The sequence below is a fragment of the Poecile atricapillus genome, chromosome 2 (genome assembly GCF_030490865.1).
Source record: "Poecile atricapillus isolate bPoeAtr1 chromosome 2, bPoeAtr1.hap1, whole genome shotgun sequence".
Classification (NCBI taxonomy): Eukaryota; Metazoa; Chordata; class Aves; order Passeriformes; family Paridae; genus Poecile; species Poecile atricapillus.
Window position 1 is genome coordinate 6,317,979 of NC_081250.1, and position 23,740 is coordinate 6,341,718.

A 23,740-nucleotide genomic window follows, 5' to 3' on the forward strand; every position below is an offset into this window, starting at 1 on the left:
TATATAGTTAGTAGCCTTTGAAGATCTCCACCATGTCCCATCTTTGGACCTCCAACAGCGTCGTTAACTCTCGACCCCACAGTGTTGGACTGGCCTGACCTTCACCCATTGCTCAGAAGCCAGAGCTCATAGATTGTTGCTGTTCAACACCATATACAAACACTCTTTAAGCAAAGCACTTTTGTTCTCATTAACCATGTCCACACACAATGAACCACTAAAAATGGGATTTATCTGCCCAAATTTAGAGGTTGTTCTGACATTTACCCTGACCTTACATATTGACCCTGACTTCACAGTCAGCTGGGGCACAACTCACCAGCCTTCCACATCCATATCCCACAGATGCCATCCTCCCCTCACTAAGATGTCTAGACATTTACAATTAGAAGAGCAATCCTACTTTGTATGACTGTCTTCTCCAAGATTCTGTCCTTTAAGTAGAAGAATCACATTTCAGCAAAAGAGCACAGCAATTAAATCCCAGATATATCATAGGTCACCTCAACAATAGCTGCTATTCCACTACACTGAGCACAACAGGAACAAGCTTTTCTTACTACAGGAACTCATTACACTGTGAATATGCTGAAGAAAAGAACAGACTAATTTGGGTTAGACACAACCTCTGGAGGTCACTGTTTCAGCACAGCATTCAAACATTTCCACTGCAAGTCTTCAGGAGGACAAAGCCTCTTCCAATATAACAGTCATTACCAAGAAAGCAAGAGACCCAGATATGAAAGTCCTGTTTTTCAGGTAGAATATTTAGAAAACCTCATCCCTTACAATTACTGAGCTCCTAAAATAGCTGGATTACTGGGCAGTGAAACCAGGAACGGTAGTAGAAGATTTCACCAGACTCCAGAATAAGTTTTTGCTCACTGCTGGGAAACTCTGAAATGGACACTCCTTCATACGAGATACCAGGAATTTTACAAGCCCTTGCAGAAATGCTCTCTCCAGTAAATATCTGTGAATGAGGGAACCATCTGAAAGGAAAACTGAGGATGAGCTCGTTTCCAAAAATTCGGTGTGTGTACAACACACACACGTTTGTTTCACCGAACACTGTATGAAGAAAACTGTAACTATGTCCTTAAGTAACCAGTGGATTCAGACCTGTTTTCCAGGACTGTCCCATAAGGCAAGGAGGGTGACTGCTGCTGTTGAAATAATTGGCTTCATTTGCCTTGCAAAAAGATTCCTGTCCTTAACAAATTGTTGTGAGAAAAGAGCTGTCACAGTTCCTGGTGCTAAAGGGTCAGAGCTGAGCAGAGAATTCCACTGAGCTGAAAAACACAATTCAGCACCACTGCCTCGTGACAAAATTCACTGAAAAGGCTCAAAGGCAGTGTAAGTAAGAAACAAAGCTACGGAACACCTTCAGATATGCTGGTACCAAGCAAGAGGATGATGCAATTCATTGTCCAGTAGCATTAAAGACCTGCCAGAACTTCTGAGGATGAAAAGCAGGATGAAAAGTGTGTATCTCTGTTTCACTGTGTAAGCCAGCACCAGCCACTTGCCTGGAGAGCCCCTAATGTAACCCTAGGAAATGTCTATTTTATCAGATCAGAATAGAAAGGAAGAAGCTCCTTCTTACAATCTTTGGCACAGAGCTCCCATAAAAGCAGTATGAGACCCTGACACTTTTATCATCTCTGATTCCTGATGGATGGATGCTCTAAGGTGATCTAGAACATTCATCATCATTTTCACTGGGTAAATTGACAGATTCCCAGCTTATTTTTATTCCCAACTATTTTTAAGTACAAAACTAGAGAGGACAAATACCTCCAAAAATACACACGTGGACTACAGTATCAAAACCAAAGCTTTCAGGCAGTCCCTGAGAAACAATCACCCTTCCTAGCATAACAAAGTGCAAATTTTGACATGTAGTTGAAAGGAATTTACAGGAGGAAAGCATCCAGTCTTAGCAGACTCGGTAAGAATAGCTGAAGAACTAAAGGAGAAGGTTGAATTTCTCCACCAATACACTCACATGTTTTAAGTACCAAACACCAAGGCATGAAGGGGCTTCTCAATGGCTTCCCCCTGCAAAGGGGGAAAAGTTTTATACTTTCAAAGGGAAACAGTCTTATCTCCATCTTCACAACACAAGCAAATGTGGCAAGGTCACTCCAGACACAGACTTTGTTCTCACCATTAAGAGGGTGAAGGTGGAAGAAAAAGTTATTCTGAGAATTCCTTCTTGAGAGGCCAAACACTCCCATTTCAATAGTTCTTACCAAGTAGGAAGACACACAGCAGTACAACTGGTCTTTGTTGTAACAGGAAAGTCATTAGGACTCTGCTGCAACCTTTGTACAGAATAAAACCTGGGCAACCCACACCTCACTCCCTTGGTTCAAGTGTGTTTATGAGCCAAGAGTCCTGAATGAGGCAGCAGTTTCCAGACCAACATAAACAAGACTGTGTTTCTTTAAGTAGCATGGCAAGTTCTCTGGCTGCCCAAATCTCAGCAAGTCTCCAAGAGAGGAAGAAGAAAAAACTACTGCAGGTAAAGCTGGTCTTGCTCCCCAAGACAGGTGTGACAGATCTCCCCTGCTACCCCCTCACACCACCAGGATTTCAGGCCATGCTTCCTCCATACAAGGCTGCCACCTGAACAAAGTCCATGAAATATTATCTGGGAACGTGCTATAAACATATTACTAAGTTGAAAATACAACTTTGCCAAAGAGCTCTTTGGACAGCCCTCCTCTTCTTTGCTGCTGGCATCATCTTCAAAGGACTTTTTCCTATGAGCTAAGTTGGAATACTCCTGCATTCATCCCCAGATCCCACAATTACCATTCTGATAATGCAGAAGCAGTACAAGCTAAGTATTGTCCAACTCCATCGTGCAGTTTCACTTTGAAACAACTCCCAATGGAAATCATATTTAACTTACAATTCCTTTTTCCCCCCCCCTTCAAATAAAGTTGTGATGCCAAATCCAGACATCTTTTTAAGTTACAGAAAACTACAGTCCTGTAAAGAAGCTATTTTGAAAAGTTAAAAATCTCTCTTCTGCTGCATTTATATAATTCAGTGTTTTTACTAACTGATTTGTCTGGGGAGACTAAACCAGTGTGAAGAACACAACCAACCATCTCAGCATTATGACTGCTGCATTCAAATTAATTTTCCAATTATTTTCTTCTTTGGTCTATGAATTAATTAGAAGCATTTCCTCCTCAAAGGACTATGCTGTCAAACAAAGAGGCTACTTAAGGACAATAAAAACCTTCACCTAGGGCAAGGGACAAGCACTTCTTGGACTACATCAAGTAGAATTTCCTCCTTTACCTTACCAAGTAGATTGGAGAAACATTGGACAAACCTGTTATTAACTGGGCAGCTACATTTGCTTCAACATCTGAAAAAACCCAACCAATAAACATTCACAATCAGGTCCTCTAGCTCAGGTTTAATTTTGGAAAGCTTGTATGAAACCAGATCAAAATTCATTTCTCTTTTGCAGGTGATGGAAAGGGAACACTCCTGGGTAATCATGCACTTCTTACTGCCATGGCTGAGTAAAATATGTGATGGTTTAATACCCTTCAGGGCCAAGCCAAACCCCAGAAGTAACAGGCAGTCTTATCCTCAGGTTAAAACCATGCACATATTCTCGATTTCTCCCCTGGGAGCAGGTGCCATGTCCACATGCAGAGTTCTTCCCCACACCACATACCCGTGGAAAGGTCCCAGTCCAGCCAAAGACACCAAACCAGGACCTGCACTGACACTCTGTGTCACTGTGTCCAAATTGGAGCTTTGTGCTGTCAGATTTCACACCACAACGGGCTAAGAGGGAATATCAGGTAAATCTGACGGGCAGAGCCAGTGGGATCTGCTGCTGGGGAAGGGCACAGAAATTCCTTCACAGATTAAGATCTTATCCAAAAAGTGGAGATGGGGTAGAGAAGGCAGGAAGAATGATATGTAACTTTCACTCAGCCAAGCACAAACACCTTGCCTACACCCTGTGTAGAAATTTCTGTTTCAGTGGCACCTATCATTCCTCCAAGATCCACAAATGAGCACTTCCTACTGATTGTGAGAGCTGCAGGAATTAAACTCCTATGCTTGTATACCAGCAACAGGAGAAGCTCGGAAAAAAACACAACAGACTTCCCATATTTTGCTACTGATTCCAGCCTGATCTCAATGAAGGGAGCTTTTATGTGGCTGCTCAACTGCCTCAGCCCACATACTGGTTAGAAGCTAAATTAGATGATTCTCTTACAGTTCTGTGGGCAGGGTAAGCAAGGAGGGGTATTCACACTCCTCAGAAATGCAGACAGCAGCAGCTTCATCAGGGAGAAACCTCAAAGCCAACTAAGGAACAGACAGTCAATCCTTTTGTAAAGCTGTGTGACAGCAGACCCAGAGTCTGCTGGGCAGTTCTGGGAGCAAACCATTCTGGAGCATTATTCCTGGAAGCCTGATTTATCTCATTACCGTGGAGAGAGGCAACACCCCAGTCAAGAATGACCTGGAGAGAATCAGAATAATAAATCCATTTACTGAATAGAGTCAGCACAAGAAAGAGAAATATAAATCCTCTTCCATTCTTCTAATGTTGAATCCATTGCATGCTCTGCAGAAGTTACAAGGTATATTTACTGCTGGCTTGTCAAATCACTGAAGAGGTTTCCAGAACACTGTTTAAAATAAAGTTTTTTAGCTTTGTGGTAGAAAATTATTTGAGCTCTTACTAGAGTGAGTGGTTCTGACAAAAGCCTACATTGGTGATAACATCTGGTCCATTAACAACTTAGGTAATTTCATTAAACAGACAGGTTAAATCATTTATCTGAGTCACGCAAAATTTCTTCAGCACACAGAAGGAAATAAAAGGAAAGAGTCTTTAGGATTCTGAAAGCTTATTCTGATTACTGTTTCCACATAAACATGATTTTTATTAGTTTATGAAGAAGTGCTGGACAAATGCTTTAAAAACAGTTTCAAGGTCATGGCAAGCAAAAGCTACAGACGTTTTATTATTAAAACCCAAATTTACTTGTAACAGGTAAGAACATAATTTAGTCAAAGACTAGATAGAGCTTTTGACCCAAAGAGACCTTATGCAAACTCCACAAGACACAGCCACTACATTTACTAACAGATCATCCTTGGGACTGCAGATTGCTGCTTGATACAAAGCAGGGAAGTCCTCATCTAATACTCACCTTCTACATTCCTCTTCTAGGGTTAATTGTTCTGTGCTAGAAAACAAGCTAATCCTTCTCATCTTTGTGTAGTCTGGGCAAAGCCACAACAAATTAATACATTTCTTTCAAGGTCAGACAAAAATCTGGCCTTAAGAAAGCTTTTGGAGTTAAGCTTCAGAGATTGCTATAAGCTAGGTAAGAGGCATTTCCTTAAAAAATGCTAATACAGTTCAGGATAGGGAGGGAGGGGGAAATGCATTGGTCTTTAAAAAAAACAAACAGATGCATGCAAACAAGGAAAAATTGAAATCACATTAGATGATGACCAAGTAACCTGGCAGACAGAATGTGAACAAAATGTTGCATTTCATTAATCTTTGAATTTAATACAGGAATTGTTTTGTTTTGTTTTCCATCAAAGGAAAAGATGAGATTGTAGTGTCACTGTATGTACCTGACACAGGTTAAAACCAGCAAAAAGAAAGGCAAGGCAGACCTGGGTGTCTCCTCCTTTCACCCCAGATCATCTGCACACCAAATGCATGATCACTTGTACAGTGCTCACATGCTCTGCTCAAGACACAAGTTGGTGACCAATAAATCTGCATTCAGCTCAGTGATTTCCTGAAGTCTATCATAAAGACAAGCCAGAACCATTTATATTTAGCATAATTAGAATGAAGAAGAATTGTAAGTTAATGCTTAGAGCAGCCCTTCAAGGGACAACCTCCATAACCCCTCCTAGGAGCTGTGAAGGGTTTATTCCCCTGTTTACATCTCAGGAGATGTGCAAAAGATGAGAAAGTTTATCCACGGTGAGCTGCACACTGTTGCAACTTGCCCAATTTCCCCATCATCCACAGAGTCAAATTTCCAGACTTCACAGGAAAGCTCATAACATCTAATTGTCTCCTGACTCCCTTCCTGGTCAGATCAGACTTTATGAAGTTTCTTTAATGTGTGCCAAGCAAAGACAGTATCTTCCCTGGGAAAAGCCAAAGGCAGCAGCTTGTCACAAACAAGGAGCACTCGTGGGTCACAGGTAGGGAAAAGCCACAGCCATGAAGTTCAATATGATTCTATAAATATTTATGAGGAGCAAATAAGTATTAATAAACTGAAAAGGTGAAAAAACAGTCCACTATCAGTCTAGATCAAGAAAACTGGGCCAGCAAGCACTTTCCCAGGCCACTTCCAGGGCTCAGCACAGGATAGGAACCACTCCAGGCAGGCAGACCAGACACAGATCCTGTTTTGGGGAAGCTCTAAGTGAAACCTCACTGAGGCAAACTGAGCTGTGCTGGCTGGCCTCAGGCAGAGCAGGGCTCAGCACACTGCATTTATTTAGTGTGGATGCTGGGTGCCAAGGGGCACATTGTCCTGCTGAAGCACAGTTCTGCACCACAGGAGCTGATGGCCAGCAGAGTTGCAAGAGCCACAGTGCAGCTGTCACAGTGCAGGTGTCAGATGAAACACACCACCCTGGGCTCTGGACACTCCAGCACAGAGTGCTGTGCCAGCACTGGGACCTGCCACATGCTGGCAGCTGCTGCAATCAAGCTCCCCATGCCTTCTGACTGACAGATAAGCAGGGCTGAAGAGACTCTCAGCCCTTTCCTGCTCTTTATTAGCTGCTATTTCTGCTATTTAAAGCCTTCTATTTCCAACATAAGGGCACCTCAACATCCCCTCTCTTAGGGCTTAAACAAGATTCCTTTTGAAACTTCATATGAATTCCCTCACAGACGCTGAGACTAAACATTTACCTTCATGAAAAAGTGTTGCTTCAGTGGTACGACTGGTGCCTGTTATATAAGGATAACATCTCCAATTTTACCACAACTAACAACAGGTTTAGAATACTTTCCAAATTTTATTATCTCACGAATAATTTTCCAGGGTAGAAGCAAGTGGTGTGCTGGGATCGCTGACCAGCAGAGGGAGATGGGATACTGTTGCCAAACAAAAATCCAAAATCCAGAATCTTTCAAAGGATGCCATGAAAACACAACCCAGATCCATTTTTTTCTTCTTCCTCCACTGATGATTACTAACTTATATTAAGGGAGGCAAGAAGTGAGCTCCTATTAATATTATTTATTATTGCATTATTTATTGTGTATTTTTAATATTATTAGAAACCTGAATTCAAATTACTGGTGAACTTTTTCAAGGCACCAGATCTTTTTTTTGGTGGGTGTTTCCTGTTTGTTTGTTTTTATATTAGGTGACACACTGCTGTGGATAGGAATGAAACAGACCCAGGAAAGACAAATATCCATTTGAGAGGATTCATGGACGCTGAATGTTTCAGAGCTGGGTTTTCAAAGTACGAACTGACAGAAAGTCCTGAGGTACTGGACAGTAAACAATTTATACATTAAAAATTAAAATACAAGGAACAGTTTAGAAGTTTTATTTGACCACCCTCATTGGGTTAATTCTCCACCATGTACTTATTCTGCTGTTTTAAACAAATGAAAAAAGCTATTCTATTCTTATATTCCCATACATGTTTGTGCACCAGCCACACCAACCAAACAATGACCATAATGTGTTTTGAAGAAACTGATGGTGGCACATTAACACAGGGTGCCAGATAAAGAACTAAAGAGAAATACTGAACAGAAGTATTTAAGAGACCACCTAACAGTGTAGTCCTGGTAAGCATTCAGATCTACCTTTTTAGTGTTCTCTTAAATAGTTTTGCAAAACCTGAATTGGAAGATAGTGCCCATGCTGGAAGTAGACTCCTGCTTTACAGTATTACGACTTTATGAATTGAAAGTAATGCAAGTGGATAAAGTGTAATAATGCAAAGTCAAAAAAATGCAGTTTAGAGGGAAAAAAATCTCCTCACCAGCAATACAAACTTAAGATTTGGTCCCTATTTATTGCATACAACAATCTGAATGAGCAACTCCAGACTTCCCTTCTACCACCAATGCTTTCAAATACCTGGAGAAGCAGACTAAGAATATGACTCCACGATCACAGACCAAGGCATTCCTTGCTCTCCTCTAGCTGTAATCCATGACAATTATTAGGAAAGCCAAATAAGAAAGGGATTTGGTGAAGTGCTGGTGGAAGTTCTTCCATTACCATGAAATTACCTGTTCTCCTTTTATGGTGAAAACTGACTCACTCACTGTCTGCTTCCCTGGGTGTTACCTCACTCTGGCTCACCACCTGGAGAGGAAATTCTCACTTCTTGACATTAATAGCATTTTCTCAACACAGCTCCAGCAATAAAAACTGGTATCTGGCATGATGTCATTCATTGACAGATCTGGAGATTCCAAAGGGAATCAACGGCCTGCCCCAAGGGCCTCAAGATTAACTGGTAAATTGAATAAAGAACAATCATCTCTCCGATTGCAATGGTGAGCAGGCTCAAGCCTTTGAGCCAGGTGAGCACACAGTGCAAGTTGTGGGTCATGCCCACTGCAGACCAACTCCCAGCACATCATCTCAGAGTGTGAGGAAAAAGTGTCTCCTGGAATGAAAAGGAGGCCAACAGTCTTTGAGAAGAGCTGAAAGAATGACAGTGAACCCCATCATCCTAAAGCTGATTTTTCAGGTCAAAGAGGTCTAAATTTTTTACTCAAGAGTTGACAGTCCTCCTCTCTTTCAGGCAGAAGAAAGGAAATACTGCAGAACTTTCCTCCCTCTAAGATGGTGAAAAAGTCAATGTAGATTTTTTACCTTTCAGACCATAGCACTCAATCCAGCATTATACACAATTATCTGATACACAAGATGGTTCTGTGAATGTTTTGGGACTGATATCTGATCATGGCTGCCTCTGACTTTCCCTCTGGAAAGCTAAGGTCTGAGTAGTACATTCCAGACCAAAATTACTAAATGGGCTTAGTTAAGTCAGAATTGGAGCATCTTTACAAGGCAAAACACACTGAAACAGCAAAAACCAAAGCAAGCAAAAAAAAATACCAATTGCAAAATCCAGGAAACAAAGAAAGCCACAGCTTTCTACCACACTGCAGAACAGATTAGTCTGTTTCTATAGCAGGCAGCTAATGCCTTCTTTTGGCAAACAAATTCTTCAGACAGAGCCAAGAGTCTAGCAGATGATTTACTGATTAAATGCAAAATGAGAAGCTGAAAACAAAAATTTTCTGGAGAATGCAATAATTTGCATAATTAAGCCATCCATTTGAGTCCTAAACTGTCTTATCAGTATAGCAGGAACAGGCTCATAGCACCTGGGTACTCTTTAGCTGTTGCACAGGGGTCTTACACCAAATGTCTTTGAAGTAGATTCAGGTAGCCATGAAGAAGCCAACACAAATCTGGGGTCATCTGAAATTTTTATTTTTAGATAGAGAATTCAACTGCAAACCAAAGTACATCCCCTCTTTCTGTTCTGCTAGGATGTTTTGCCCCAACTCCTCGAGCATAACAGGAAAGACAGTTGAAACAATATAGTTTTGTACAGTCAAAGCACAGCACAATGGCAGTACTTCTCTTCAAGAGATTAAATTTCATTTAACACTCAGGAAACACTCATTAAAAAAAAAAAAAAAGAAAAAGAACTGCAAGCAAAGGCAGACTGAAAGGAGAATACTCACTTGTAGCGTAGTGTCGAAAACAACAAGCTTAGAGCTTGTTGGAACAATGTCATAACACTTGTGTGACCTCATGAATCGCACATAAATGTCACTTTCCGATTCTTCAAGTGCTGTAAGTAAAAACATTATGTTGTTTTATTTAAGGAACCTTAAAAAAAAGAGTAGTATAAAAGCATGCCAAATCAACTGAACACCGCCAAAGGACAAACCTAAAGCAAAACTCAAATTCACTTTCCGATCTGGACAGACAGTCACAGGTTTGCACTTTGCATTTCAGACTCATCCTTCCTTTCAGATTAAATAAAACAAAGACAAAATGCATTGTTCCTCTTTGATGAGACAGGGTGTCTTTCCATACTAAAGACTTACATTCTTAAAAAAAAAATCTCTTTTTTTTTTCCTAACAGCAACCTACTGGAATATGCATCTCAACACTATTATATACAGAGGAAGACAGTTTGAAACTTAAACAGTGTTGGGCTTCACTACCTCAAGCTCTTTAAATTAATATTTCTTGGATCTTTACTGCTACCTGTTTGACTTCATACATAATTCTCTATTTTCTGAAGAGACAGCAGGCAAGTTCCTTAATCAGCTCCATTCTCTTCAGGCTACACAGAGCATCACAACTGCAACACTTTCTTTATAAAACCAGGATCCACGTGGCTGGAATGATTTTAGTGTTGCGTGTCTGTAGCAAGGACATGCAATCCCGCCCATATTACCTTAAATTTCCTTTGCATATGCTCAGATGCATGTGTATACAACCCCCAGATCTGCTCAGGTACATTAACTTTTTTCTTTTATAAGCAGTTTGGCTCTGCATTCCTTCCAGCAGGTACCTAAAACTTGGTCAAGGATAATCCCTCCATCAGAGATGTACCCTTCAGACCCGTAATAATTCCACATAAACTTAGACATATATTACACTTTTGAAGAGCACAATAAAAAAGACAAAAAATTAAAAAAACACCCTTGAAATACCAACTGATCATTATCTTGCTTTGGATAAATTATTTGACATTTTCACAAAATGGCTCTGCACAGCCTTTTTAGTCCAAATGCACAGAAGCAAAGCTGGATCTCCCCTACAAGTGGCTGCTCCAGGACCCAGCATCTTCTACACACTGAGCAAGACCTTCATTTCCTATTCCCATTTCTCATAAATAATTAAATAAATAATCAATAAGTCTGGTCTTTAGAAAGTTATGGCTGCTTCTACAATCCTAAGTGCAGTCCCAAGAGTCCTTATTTACTTCAACCTCAAGTTTGTAAACAATTAAGATACTATAGGTAGAAACGAGCATAGGAACCCCTCAAATTCCACCAGAACAGTAAAATCCACCATCCCTGGACGTGTTCAGAAAATGTGTGGATGTTGCACTTGGGGACATGGGATGGTAAACATGGTGTTAACAGTTGGCCTTGATGATCTTAAGAGGTTTTTTCCCAACCTAAATGATTCAGTGATTCTACAAACCACAAAACAACCAGCTGAAAAAAGTGAACACTCTTAGAGTACATCATGGCTCCACAGAGTCGTGCCAACTCACTAACAATTTTTAAATGTATCAGGATAAGCATAGTAACTGTGAGCCAGAACAATTCAATCAGGGGAGGCTGCTCATGGTAGCCACAACCAGGAACTCTTAGAGTGAAGGTGTGCTCATAAACCCTCCTCTCAATTACCACATTCCCACCCTCCAAACACAACTTCAACTGGACCTCAATAATCCCCACCCAGATGCAAAGGAATGGTTAAATGTTATCTCACCCTGTGCTGTCTTCCAGTTCAGGGGAGACACCACAAAGCAATCGCTTCCCTTTAATTTTAACTGGAAAGTTACAATTAAAAATATTCATAAGCATGAGATAGCCATCTGTGAGCACTGTTAACACCCCTGTAAACAGCTAGGAAACTCTAGCAGGATCTGGACAAGGATCCAATTGTCCAGTTGGAACTGAAGTTTATTTCTACAGAAGATCCTTACACTATAAATAAGTACAATGCACCACTTTATTAGTTACTAACTAGCTAATCATGCAAAACATCAGCAGCACTGACTTAATTCTCATGTCCTACATAACTCCATCAAGTGCCTGTTGGAAAGGATATTTAAAACCTTCCAAGACCTTCAGCTACCTGGGAATACTCAACAGCTGCCACAGCCCAATTCTTTGTACAGGTATTGTGTATTAGGTATAAATTATGTACATACACAGCTGTTCAGTGGAGAAAAAGTCTCCCAAACCTAAGGCTCAGCACTTCTCAGGGATGCACTCACACTCATCTTTCCTGCACAGCACAACTGCACAGGGCATAATCTTCTTCACAGTTTCTCTCCCCTGCCAGAGGACAAATTTCTTGCTTTGGGTTGTATCCAACCACCATTGTGCTGCAAATATAAGTGATCAAATAAGAACACCCTCACCTCCATGAGGATATTTCTACTTTATTACCTGACCACTTTCATTTTCCAGTCTTATTTGTTTTCCCAATAACTGCCCATTCATTCTGAAGCTTCTGCAGCACCTGCAAAGCAGTACTTCCTTCAGAAGGACACGGACAGATCCCTTCTGGCTTGACTTACAACCTCCCTTGGTCTCTGCACGTCATCTCTGAGCTGCACCCAAGATCATCTGCCCAATATGCAGGAGATATAAACACAGAACTGCCTCCAGCCAAACCTCAGCTCCCTACAGCTCATGATCTGGGAATCAGCTGGCTCACAGAGCAAATTCCCAGCAGAAGGCATCTGAATCTAGAGCAGGATTGGGGAGGAGAAGAATCCACTAATAAATAGTTGAATGTGTATTTCTGTGGAGGTGCTCACTCATGCAAGCTTATCACCTAACTCATTTGGAAGTCATTTTGCAAGTGGACATTGCCCATGTGCACCCCCTCTCCACAAGCCATAGGTGAAGGCAGAAATATCCAAATTCCCAGTGCTGTTTTCTGAGATTTTTAATAGAGAAGAAAGAGAAGTCACCTAGAAGGTTACAAATAAACCCTGTCAGACAGTTCAACACCTGACCTTGAGCACCTTGTCATACAGGCTTTTACAGAGTAAATTCTCTGTACTGGCATTTTATTTCATCCTACTGTTAGAGATCCTTTAAAGAGTAGAAGATCTATCTATTTGTATTTCTGCCATCCTGCTCCTCAGTCTTATTCACCAAAACAATTTTTACTTTCTTCCTTTGCCCCACCCTTCACCATAACAGGAGACGTGCTTTTGTTTTTTATTTCAGCCAGTAGTAGATGTTTTTTACAAGAGCATCATAGTTTTTTGGGTTTTTTTTTGACATTAATTATTCAACAATACTGACTCAGATATTGCAGTGGGACTCAGTACTAAGCATAACTGTCTATTCAGAGAGCTCTAAGGTAGAACTACCATCTGAATACTCATGCATGACACAAACTTCTGCAGCATTGCTGAAGCCATTTCCTCAGAGATCTACTGAACAGATGCCTTCAGTTCCACTCATACCTCTGCCACCATGCAGAGTGCTTTCATATTCTAGCTTTCCCCTCAGAAATTCAAGGCTTTCAAAAGCAGAAAAAAAGAGAAGAGGAAAAAGAAAAAAAAAATAAAATAAGAAGTGCCTGCAGATGGAGAATAGGAATATAATATCAACACTGATAGAAAAGCTTCCAAACACTGCAACATAAAAACCTATAGAATTTTTTTCAGATGTGTCTCTTGCAAGCCACAGGCTGCATTTCTGGGCTGTGCTCTTACTGGGCTGGTCAAACAAGATCCTAGGCCACATGTGCTTCCTCATTTCAGCAATACAACATCATGACCTTTCCTATTATATTTTCTGTTACAGCTGTATTATGCTCCTGGTATCCACTCATATTTCAAGTTCAGTCACTGGTTCCAGGAGTGTTTGAAAGAAAGACACAGGTTCCACAGAGGCTGGGGTCTCACCTTCTTTAAAGTGTCAAAACCACCACAACCATGCCACAGCAGGTCTCCATAGCACCCCTGTCCCCATGGTTGCATTGAGGGCTGGGACCTCTAGCAACTCTCAATAATTTTATGAACTCAAACTTATCAACCTAAACCTTCTTATTAACCTAAACAACTGTTAGTATAACTGACTTCTCAAAGTTTCATATGAAATTAATGGCAAATTTTTAAAGGCCCTTTAAAAAGTAGGGAAAAAACAGCAGAGAGCAGTATGTAAAATATACACTCAACTAACTGCCTAGCCTGGTGAACAGCTTGGAGAAAGACAGAAACCACAAATATACACAGTAATTACACCATTCCCCCTGATTTTTTAATAAGAGTCAGTATGGAAACTGTGCAACTTAAAGAGCTTAAGAGTTTTCTTACAGCAGCAGGAGCTGAGCTAAGCATTCCCAGCATTACTTTTCACCTTGACTACTACTGGCATAATCATCTCCCCTCAGCCAGATCCTATAGATAAAAGGAAATGGGGAAGTAGAAATGTAGTTTTGTGATGTTCTCACTTGTACTAAACAATCCAGTTAGGGGAAAACACATTTTATTTTCTGTTACTTCACACATACATATCTGCACTTCAGGGCACTCCAAGCCATACTCCTATTTTAAAAGTCACATGATGTGCTGAATATCACATTTCAGATGCCAGAGAATGAAAATATTAAAGACCAAAGATTTTTTCATTACAATGTTCACTATGGAACTGATCCAACAGCAATACATTAAGTAAAATTTATTAGTGTAATTATACTGATAAACTTTATTAAAAGGTGTTATGCCAAAGTACTCTCTACTATTCTTATATGTATATATAAACACATGCACATATTTATATATAGATATTTATATATCTCCTGCCCTTTCCTTATACTAGAAGCTACCCAGAACAATGACAGCATCCACAGCAAAGATCAGCTTAGCTGTGCCAAATGCTGCCAGAAGACACCAAGGTGAACAACCACTTCAGTAAGTCAGGACAAGTTATCCTCTCTCCCTCCTGCTACAGATAACTTTTGGCAGAGAATATCACAGGTAAAACACATCATTAACCTTGTAAATTGTTCTTTGACTGCGGTTTTATCTGAAAGCTGTCACCAAAACTTGCTTTAAAGTTTCTGATAACTCCTGGTCTGAATTTACTGAAGGAGTTCTTTAATATCCTTGAAAACCTCCCACACAGCTTTCACAGTGCTGGAGATTGTAGGAGTTCTAGTGTAAGTCACTAACATAACACAGATCTGGAAAAAAGCATTCACAGAGGATACAGTTCATCCACTCCAAGAGCAACAGTGACACTACTCAGAAGGAAGCATAAACTATTCCTCACCACCAGGCCCTGGAACACAGCTTTTAAGGGAAATAGAGGCATCTGAATGAAGCAGGGTTTCAGGAATAATGTTCTGGGAATCAAATGTCCAGGTAGGACTTTATCAGCATTCCTCAGCAGATGGACAGAGAGGAACAGATTCTGCAGAGGGATCCAGTATTCACTGTGTACAGGACATTGCTGTGACCATGAGCAAGAGCTTTACTTCAGCCTACCTTCTATAAGATAAATATGGCTAATTTATCAGATTTTTACCCAGGTTTGAATGCTTCACATATTAAAATGTACATGGTATATCCAGAGAAAAGCCTGAGAACAAAGGGGCTGGCAGAGAAACGCAAGAAACTGCAATTCTGCCACAGAATAACACAGTAAGGGGGCATGACTGCTCAGTCTGCTGAGCTGTCTGCTAAAGAGCCAAGAACACTGGAAACAGTGGACAAGAAACCAGACACCAGAAGCTGAATCAATGTCAGACTTGGTAGGAAGGGAATCCTAACATAGTTTAAGAAGCACGGGAGAAAAGAAGCAGTGTTGTGCTGTATCATTTGATTTCTGTTTAATCATGAGGAAACTTATCTAATAAAAAGGAAAAAAACACACCACCAAAATAACCACCCATGCCATCAGCCACGGGGTAAGACTAAGTGGTAACAAAAGACAGAAAAAGCAGGAAGAGATGGTCACAAGAAACCTACTCTATGTGGCAGGAGATAAATCACAGAACCAGAGAATATCCTTTCCTGAGTTGGAAGGGACCCACAAGGATCAGAGTCCAGCTCCTGGCTCTACACAGGATAACTCCAAAAGTTTTAGAACTTGCTTGACAAAACTTTGTTGCAGAGACGGCAGGCAAGACTAGCAATGTACTACTTATAATCATACAGGGGAAGAACCAAACAGGTTTACAGTCCAATATATAGGAAATAATAAGATGACAGTGATAGGAGTTGACAACTCCATCACAAGCTGAAAGGCTTTCAAATGCAAAGAACAGGAAGAAAGGATATAGAGACAGAAACAAGACTTTATTTTTCTTTCTGATAACTACAAAGACCTTTAAAATATCCTGGAAGACCACACATTGAAGTTACACAGTAGCATTATTCATGCAGCCACGGGCTATAGGATATGGATGTTGCAGATTGAACATTTCCCACCCTGATCTAAAGGAATGTGTGAGCTGGCAGATAAAGATTACAGCAAGTTTATAGATGTAAGAAACTCTGATACAAAGAAGTGATAGGGAATGTATCAAGAGATCAGTATCAGGAGCCTCTTCAGTGTTCCAAGATTAATTCAATTGCATATTACAGCACGGATATATGATGTGACAGAGGAAAAGGACTTTAAAAAGAAGTGTGAGCATGTAAGAACAACAACAGAATAAGTGAGCTCTCCCTTGCTAACTGCACCTCATCCTGCAAACAGGAAGAGGGTCTGGAGGCACAGAAAAGAAGAGATGAGAACAGGTACATGAAGAGATCAGTAACAGTGAACAGAGAAGGAAATGCAATGTCTTGTTGCTCAGGTCTTCAGAAAAAGGTTAATCTTTCTAATAACAGTAACAAGCTAAAAGAAACCAGAACACATCTTTAAGAACTATTTTCAGAATTGCTTCAGACACTTTCAAACATAACCTTCAGTCCTGTGTGCATCTACCTTTTTTTTTTGCACACATTTCAGTGTGTTTTCTGAATTCTAGAGCCAGTGCAACTGTTCAGTCACTTTGGATCACCAAGGTAATTGAGATGTTTTCTTCCCTTGTCACAAGGAGTTGCTTCATGCAGAGCCAGAAGGTTATTATGTGTGTAAACAGGAGTCACCCTAGCTAAAAGCAACCATGGCTGAACTCTGCAAGTTCATGCAGAAGATATACTACCAGTCTATAGGAAAGGCAAACAAATTCAAACCCAGTCAGATATTCCTAGGAGTGTACTGAAGCAAGTCATTAAAACCAGTGAATTTGTAAGCACCTGCAAAAGCAGCTCATCAAAAGCAAAGAAAAAAGTCAACATGGCTGTGTCAGGAACATCTCAGACTAATCAGTTTTTACCCAGAATAAAATGATCAACTGGATGAAAAAGAAGGGAGACACTAAATAAAAATAATATTAAAAAAAATGCAGTATGTTTGAGACACTAGCTTTAAAGCAAGCAGGGATATCACTGCATGAGGAAAAGACAGAGTCACCACATGGTAGCTGCCTAAAAGGCAACCCCAGCTGCAGCAGAACTAGTAATATGGTTTTTTTTAAGAGCTCACAAGACTGGATGACAACTGTGTGTTTTTAACAAGACACGGAATTCAGTTCAAAATCTTCCCCAAGCTGCAACATTTGCAAGGCCCACCTTATGCAAATCAGGTAGTGTAGAGTGGCATGCAAGCTCATACTGCAGGACTTTACATTTCTACAGCTCACTCTGGAAGTGTTTTTACCAGTAATTTGATACTTCCCATTACAACAGAGTATCAGGGGATCAAGACTTCATTTTATTCAACATTCTCTTTAGTGATCAAAACAGGAATAGACCACGCTTCAAAGAGCTTGCAGTAAGAGTTAGAAATTGTTGCAAGACTTAAAACTTTAGCATACCTTCAAACTGAATTTATAAGTGGTTTGGAGATAATACAATTTTTCAAAAAATACCAAAATCTGAAAGAAACATTCAACTGGAAGAGTGCAAGTTATGGAGTGACTAAATACCACCACTACTGAGAGAGAAATACCTTGTTATGAACTTAATTTGCTACAGCAGAAGGAGGAAAGAAAAGACAGTTTGCTTAAACAAAACAATAGGCAAACAAAAAAACCACCACAGGTGTTAGAGAGCCATTAATGCATTCCACAAGCTGGTTAGACAGGACAAAGCAACCTTATGACACTGTACAACCTCCTTCCTTAGAGGTCCTAAATGTGGAATGAGACAAGTGTCTTCAAAAGCACATGCTGCTTAGAACAAAATAGATCTTGACAATTCTTCAAAAAGTACATGTTTCTGGTTTGGAAGCTTAGATGCCTACATGTCATCAAATTCCAGCCCTAAGAATCTTAAGAGAAAACTGATACAAAAGAAAACTGATTCAAACAGTTGCTTGGAAGGATGAAAGAGTTGGATTATGTTGCAGTCTTACACTCACAGCACACCTCAAAATCCCGCACTTTTTTTTCCTCATTATTTGTTCCTTTTGTCCCTCATTATTGGTGTTAGTAAGTCCCAGCAACTGGGCTGAGAAGTTAACACTTCCAGGGGCAGTGTGGATAAGCAAATGATTATTGTGAGATTTGGGAGAGACAAAAAAAAGTGATAGGCAGCTTAAGAAACTCCACATTCCAGAGCTAATCATAGTAACTCTGAAGTTCCCTGTCCAGGCAGGCAGAGAAACTTATTTGTGTACAAGCAAGAGCTGCCCTGTTTAGGAACTAACTGGTATACAGTAAACTGGTAAACAGTATCGTAAGTCCAACCGAGTCCTTTCAAAAAATACTTTTGAAACAGCTCAGTATCTCTTAAATCAACTGTTGGTCAAAGGTTTGTACTTTGAGAAAAGCATCACTGTGGTTTTGTGAATAAAGGTAGCAACTTCAGCCTGCAACCTTAGCGCTTCTAGGATTTTCACCACAACAAAGAATAAGCTGACCTGAAGAATTTTCTAAAACATGTTCAAGATTTCCCTTGACAACAGGCACTATGATTTTTCGTTAAGCATCCCAAACAAAGATCTAAATTAAGATGTCGCCTGTCTGGAATGTGGGCCTGCTCTTCAAGATTGAGAGACACGAAATGCAACAAACTAAAAATGGTATTAAACTTCTGAATATTAATATCAGCAAACACTCTGTGCAGAGTTGGATTCAAGGGAAGTTTAAGGTATGTGATTAATGAGAGAATAAACCAGCCTGTATCTCTGCTGCAAGATTAGTAAACAATTTGAATTTCTGCTGTATCTTTAAAACAAGCCCAAGTCCTATTAGTTACACAGTTTGTACAAACTTTTAGAAAAGAAACAGCCATTTAAGCATTCTAGGAATTAGTTTAAGATCAAACCTAAACATGCAGCTTAACCAAAGCATTAGTCACACAACAAGCATTTTCAAAATGAGCACATAGCATCTTCACAAGCTGCAGCCATATCCCTACTGAACAAGGCAGATATTTAATCTGAAGGCAATCTTCCACTGAAGACTAAACTCGAAGTATCAATACTTTAAGGGAGAAATATTTCAAGTCTTCAGCCATAAGAACTCTGGACTGTGTTTGCTGGAGAAACAGTTTTGTGAGGTCTAATAAATTGCTGGTCTCAAATCCTGAATAATTACTTACATCTTAAGTTGAAGCTTTTAATAATTTGGTATTTACATTTTCATTTTTCTCTAGTTTGTCCTTGCACATTTCTTCTCCTTCCCTACCTATGCGTGACAACACCTTCTAAACACCTATTACTGGCATTTCTTATACAGATTTATGAACCTGCATGCACACTTTAATAGACTATCAAGTGTTCTGTTCCCATATATCACTAAGGAGATTTACCTACAGCAGGTGTAGCTTGAAGCCACACAGAAAAAGAACCAACAGCTCCATAACTCAAGCAGGTGACATCCAACACACATTCAATGTATGTGGAAACAATTTTCTGGAACCCATTTTACAGGTTTTATTGATCCCTTCTCTATACCACAGATAAACTGCAACTCTTCCCAAAGCTGATCTTCCCCTGAGCTGACTTGATGTCTACACAGAGTAGCACTGGAGTTTTTGAGGGGTTCTTTTTGCCTTACTTTTTTTTAGGAACTGACTCAAAATTATACAGGAGAAATTCAAGCAAGACTGTGGCAGGAGAGATCTATGCAACTGCTTGTGTAGAGCAGAGCATTCACCTTCTGCACTCTGGCATTCACAAACTTCTGCCAAAGGCAGCCACACAATCCCTTCCCCTGAGCAATCCCACTCCATCCTGCACTGAGTCAAAGCATTGAAGTCTCTCCTACAGTAACTATGCTGGAAGTTAGAATACTGTTACAAAGCTCTTATAGGAAGAGTTTATATCCATTTATTCTTGTGCCAATGTTGTTCTTCATTTAATTTCCTTCCGTGGTGTTTACCCCCTTCCTGCCCCTTAAAGGATGTTTTCATGCATACATGTGCGTTATCACATCCCTTCTCTTGGTTTTCCTTTTACTGAGTTAAAGGAGCTTTCCTTATGGTTTCCTCAAAAATGGCCTTTTTTTAAACCCATCTCAGTTTGCTCCCTTCTCCAGTAGTTCAGACATCTTTTTTCTCTCTGAATTTACATCAGCAGAAATTCAAAACAAGCATCAGAAAAGAATGCCACAGTGTAAGGGACTGGTAGGAAAAAAAAACCCTTTTTAATTCTGTTTCTTAAAACACCCAGTGTCAGAATGAAATACTCTGTCACAATACAAAGAGAAAAGCAAAATAATATAATAATACTGTAAAAAAAAAAAACCCAAACAAACAAAACCCCCAACACAATTCATAAAACACCCTTAAAAGACAAAAAGAAAATCCCATCACAAGTAAAACCAGTGGTCTATAGCACAGGAAAATTGCTTTTAGACAAAATGTAGAAGTGCCATTAACTTCTGCCACAGTCAAAATTGGTAAAATCACCCAACTGGTTCAATGAAACAGTAAAATCCATAAAAAATTCAGGAGAGGAGGAAAGAACTTAAAACCAAGTTAGACTTACTCAAACAGTATTCAGTACATCTTGAAGATATCCAAAACATACTCAAAAACCTTTTAGATGTAGTCCACTCTTAGAAGGACAGGTTATTTAAGCTTTCTAAAGTTCCATCTAGATGCCAAGCTGGATGCCCAAAAGACAATTTCAACTTTGCTCTAAGATAGTTAGGCTTGTATTAAACTGCTTTGGATTTATGTTAATCCCAGCCATTAGTGCAACCCTTCCACAGAAGGATTTTCCCCTGAATTGTCAGATTTTCTGTTTGTCAGTCTTCTTTACTCACAGAAGAGCCACAATAGCCACCCAAGGCAGTCTCAGTATGGAGAAGAATATTTTGTCTCAAGATACAAGAACTGTTCCAAAAAACAATGCCACCAGCTCCTGTATTTATTCTGGAAATGCTGCATTTCTTAACATGTTTCAGACTTAACTACTTTCCCAAACCCATGCAATGCGAATAAAGTTGTACATTCTGGAAGCTAAAATATTCAAATCAACAAAGTACCTGCAGACAGATTGTTGCAACCCGAAGATCAAGCTCCTAACCAACAGCAGACCTGGTGTCAGTGTCATGACTTCAGGCTCCAAATGCTGCCATCATGCACCCTCAAGTTATCAAAACCACAGTGCACATTATGAGAAGTCCTATCTTACAGAACACCCACATCTGCTGCAGATGATTAATAAGCAGAAACATTTATGATTGTTTAGCAACAGTTAGATCGAGCCAACTGATGCAAATATTCTGCTGTCATTCCTGTCACACTGGCATTATTTCAGTTTGAACCAAGTCATCTCCACACAGAACTATGCCCCAAGGCAGTAAGATTTCCAAGAGCACTGACTTGATCAGCCGAATTTAGAGGGTATCAATCCACCAAGACAGTTATCCTGTTTCGTCTGTACTGTCCTGTCTATGTCTGTGCAGGGTATTAAAGAAGTCTATTGGACAGAACACTGGAGACCACCCTCTCAGGAAGTTTCTTTAAGGAAGGACTCTGTAGTCACCCTCCTCCATCCTGGTGATGCTCAGCAAAGCAGGCACAGACAAGTAACAAACAGCATTCTGGAGTCACCTACAAGGCCACACTGACACTGCTGCATATTCCAGGTCTATCCTTGCTCAAGCACAAGACACTGTGAACTCAATACCTCTTAAGCAAGAAATTGAGATGACATTGGCCAAAGTCTTCGACGACCTGTCAAGCAGTTGTTCACTAGCTGTGACAGCCCCACTATCAAACCAAGCAGCTTCTGGACCAGGGAAGTTCTGCAGGGAAGCTCTTCACAGAGCTGAGCTGTCCCTCATCTGGTGCACACAGGAGCGGCAGCACCAGCAGAAGCAGCTGGTAAATGTGACTGTAAATCAGTCCTTGTCCAGCAGACATTAACACATGTGCACAACCTGAAGCAGCAATGTCATTCACATGTAGGACACCACCTCTTTGTCCCAGTATTTCTCAGGGGTTTCACTTGGAAGATAATGTCTGCAAATCACACAGGTGCAACACTGGGCAGGACACAATGGGCCCCAACACTTCCTGTAAAACTGTTCTCAGCTCCCAGCAGCTTTGCCAAAGCAATTACATGGAATCACTGCCATGGTAAGCATTTTCTAGGAAGTCTCAGACACTTGTTTCCATAAACAAGTTAGGGAAAATACATGTTTTGATCACATTAAAATTTTATGAAAGCTCTCTCATCAAGAAGCTCTTGCATCCCTCAAGACCCAAGGCAGAGTTTTGAAGCATATCCTGTGTATCTTTTGCTGTACTAAAACATCACTTCCCAGATGGGCAAAGCTTAAAAATTTTTGCTTCCTGAGAGACTGCAAACTTTACCTGCTAAATGGGTTATTTCCTAGTCAAGAGAGAGTAGGGCTTTGCTTACTGTAAGGCTAAATATCATGTTAAGAATAAGACAGATGTATCTTCAGCAGGAGTAGGAAAACAGAACTGTTTGGGCTGACATGAACCCCTTGCAATACTTGCACAAGATAAAGACTCGTGTGTGGATCACAGGAACAACCTTCACTAAAGACAACAAAACTTCCAACAGCTTCTCTTGCACTGCTCAATGAAGTTTTATACTTTTAATTATGTATCACTTTATCCATAATTTCCATCTTTAAAATATGAGGATGGAAGTTTCCTGGAGGAAAAAAAATCATGTATGGCGTTCCTACATAGCCAACTGGAAGGCAAAGGACAAGGGTGCCTAAGACAGTGTAACACTCAATCATGATTTCTTGCATAAACTAATAAAGCTGACATCTGAATACTCCAGATATGTTGTTTTTTAACAACTTTGGAAAGTACATCTTAGGAAAGATTGTATGAAATCTGTCAGTAACAATTATCATCTCTGCTTAACAACTTCTTACTATGTTCACTCAGGATTCTAAACTATGTAAAATTTATTACAAAACATCCCCTTATCACTATCACCATGTCCCCAGGTATCTCAAAACACATCTCGTGGGCAAAATACCATTCCTATGTGCCAGAGAGCATCAGCTTTAACAATCACATAATGAATGTTTATTAGAAATTAATTACAGTTGCAAAATAGTGGCTTAACTTTACCACCTCCTAACCCAAGCACTTGATCCTTCAGTCTTAAGAAGGAAACAAAACCTAACCTGCCTATTAACATGCATTTTATTACAAGCTTCTTTTAATTATTTTTGGCTCCAGAGTGACATCTGTTTTCATACCTTGATTCAGATATTCACTTGCCAGCAGGAGGCTGGCAGGCAGGAAGAGCTCAATAAACTACTTTTAATAAGACACAGTAAGAAAACCCGCAGAGCAGGGAAGGAATGACCCCAGACACAACAGCAGTGGAGATGCAATTACTGGAGAAAGTCTATTTCAGGAGACAGCCAGAAAGGAGCAGGTAACCGAAGAGATGCATGATTTAGGGAGAGTGAGATGAAGGCCA

The 23,740-nt window shown here is 40.2% G+C and overlaps 1 protein-coding gene across 5 annotated transcripts in view; it reads right to left on the reverse strand.

The window, feature by feature from the left end:
• The window catches only part of PRKAG2 (protein kinase AMP-activated non-catalytic subunit gamma 2), a 210,684-nt gene that overhangs the window by 18,938 nt on the left and 168,006 nt on the right, over nt 1-23,740 (reverse strand). For all 5 annotated transcript variants that reach the window (XM_058833468.1, XM_058833471.1, XM_058833470.1 and 2 more), the window contains one exon: nt 9,779-9,888. In XM_058833468.1, the coding sequence (XP_058689451.1) occupies nt 9,779-9,888 (110 nt within the window). The remainder of the gene's footprint in view (nt 1-9,778; nt 9,889-23,740) is intronic.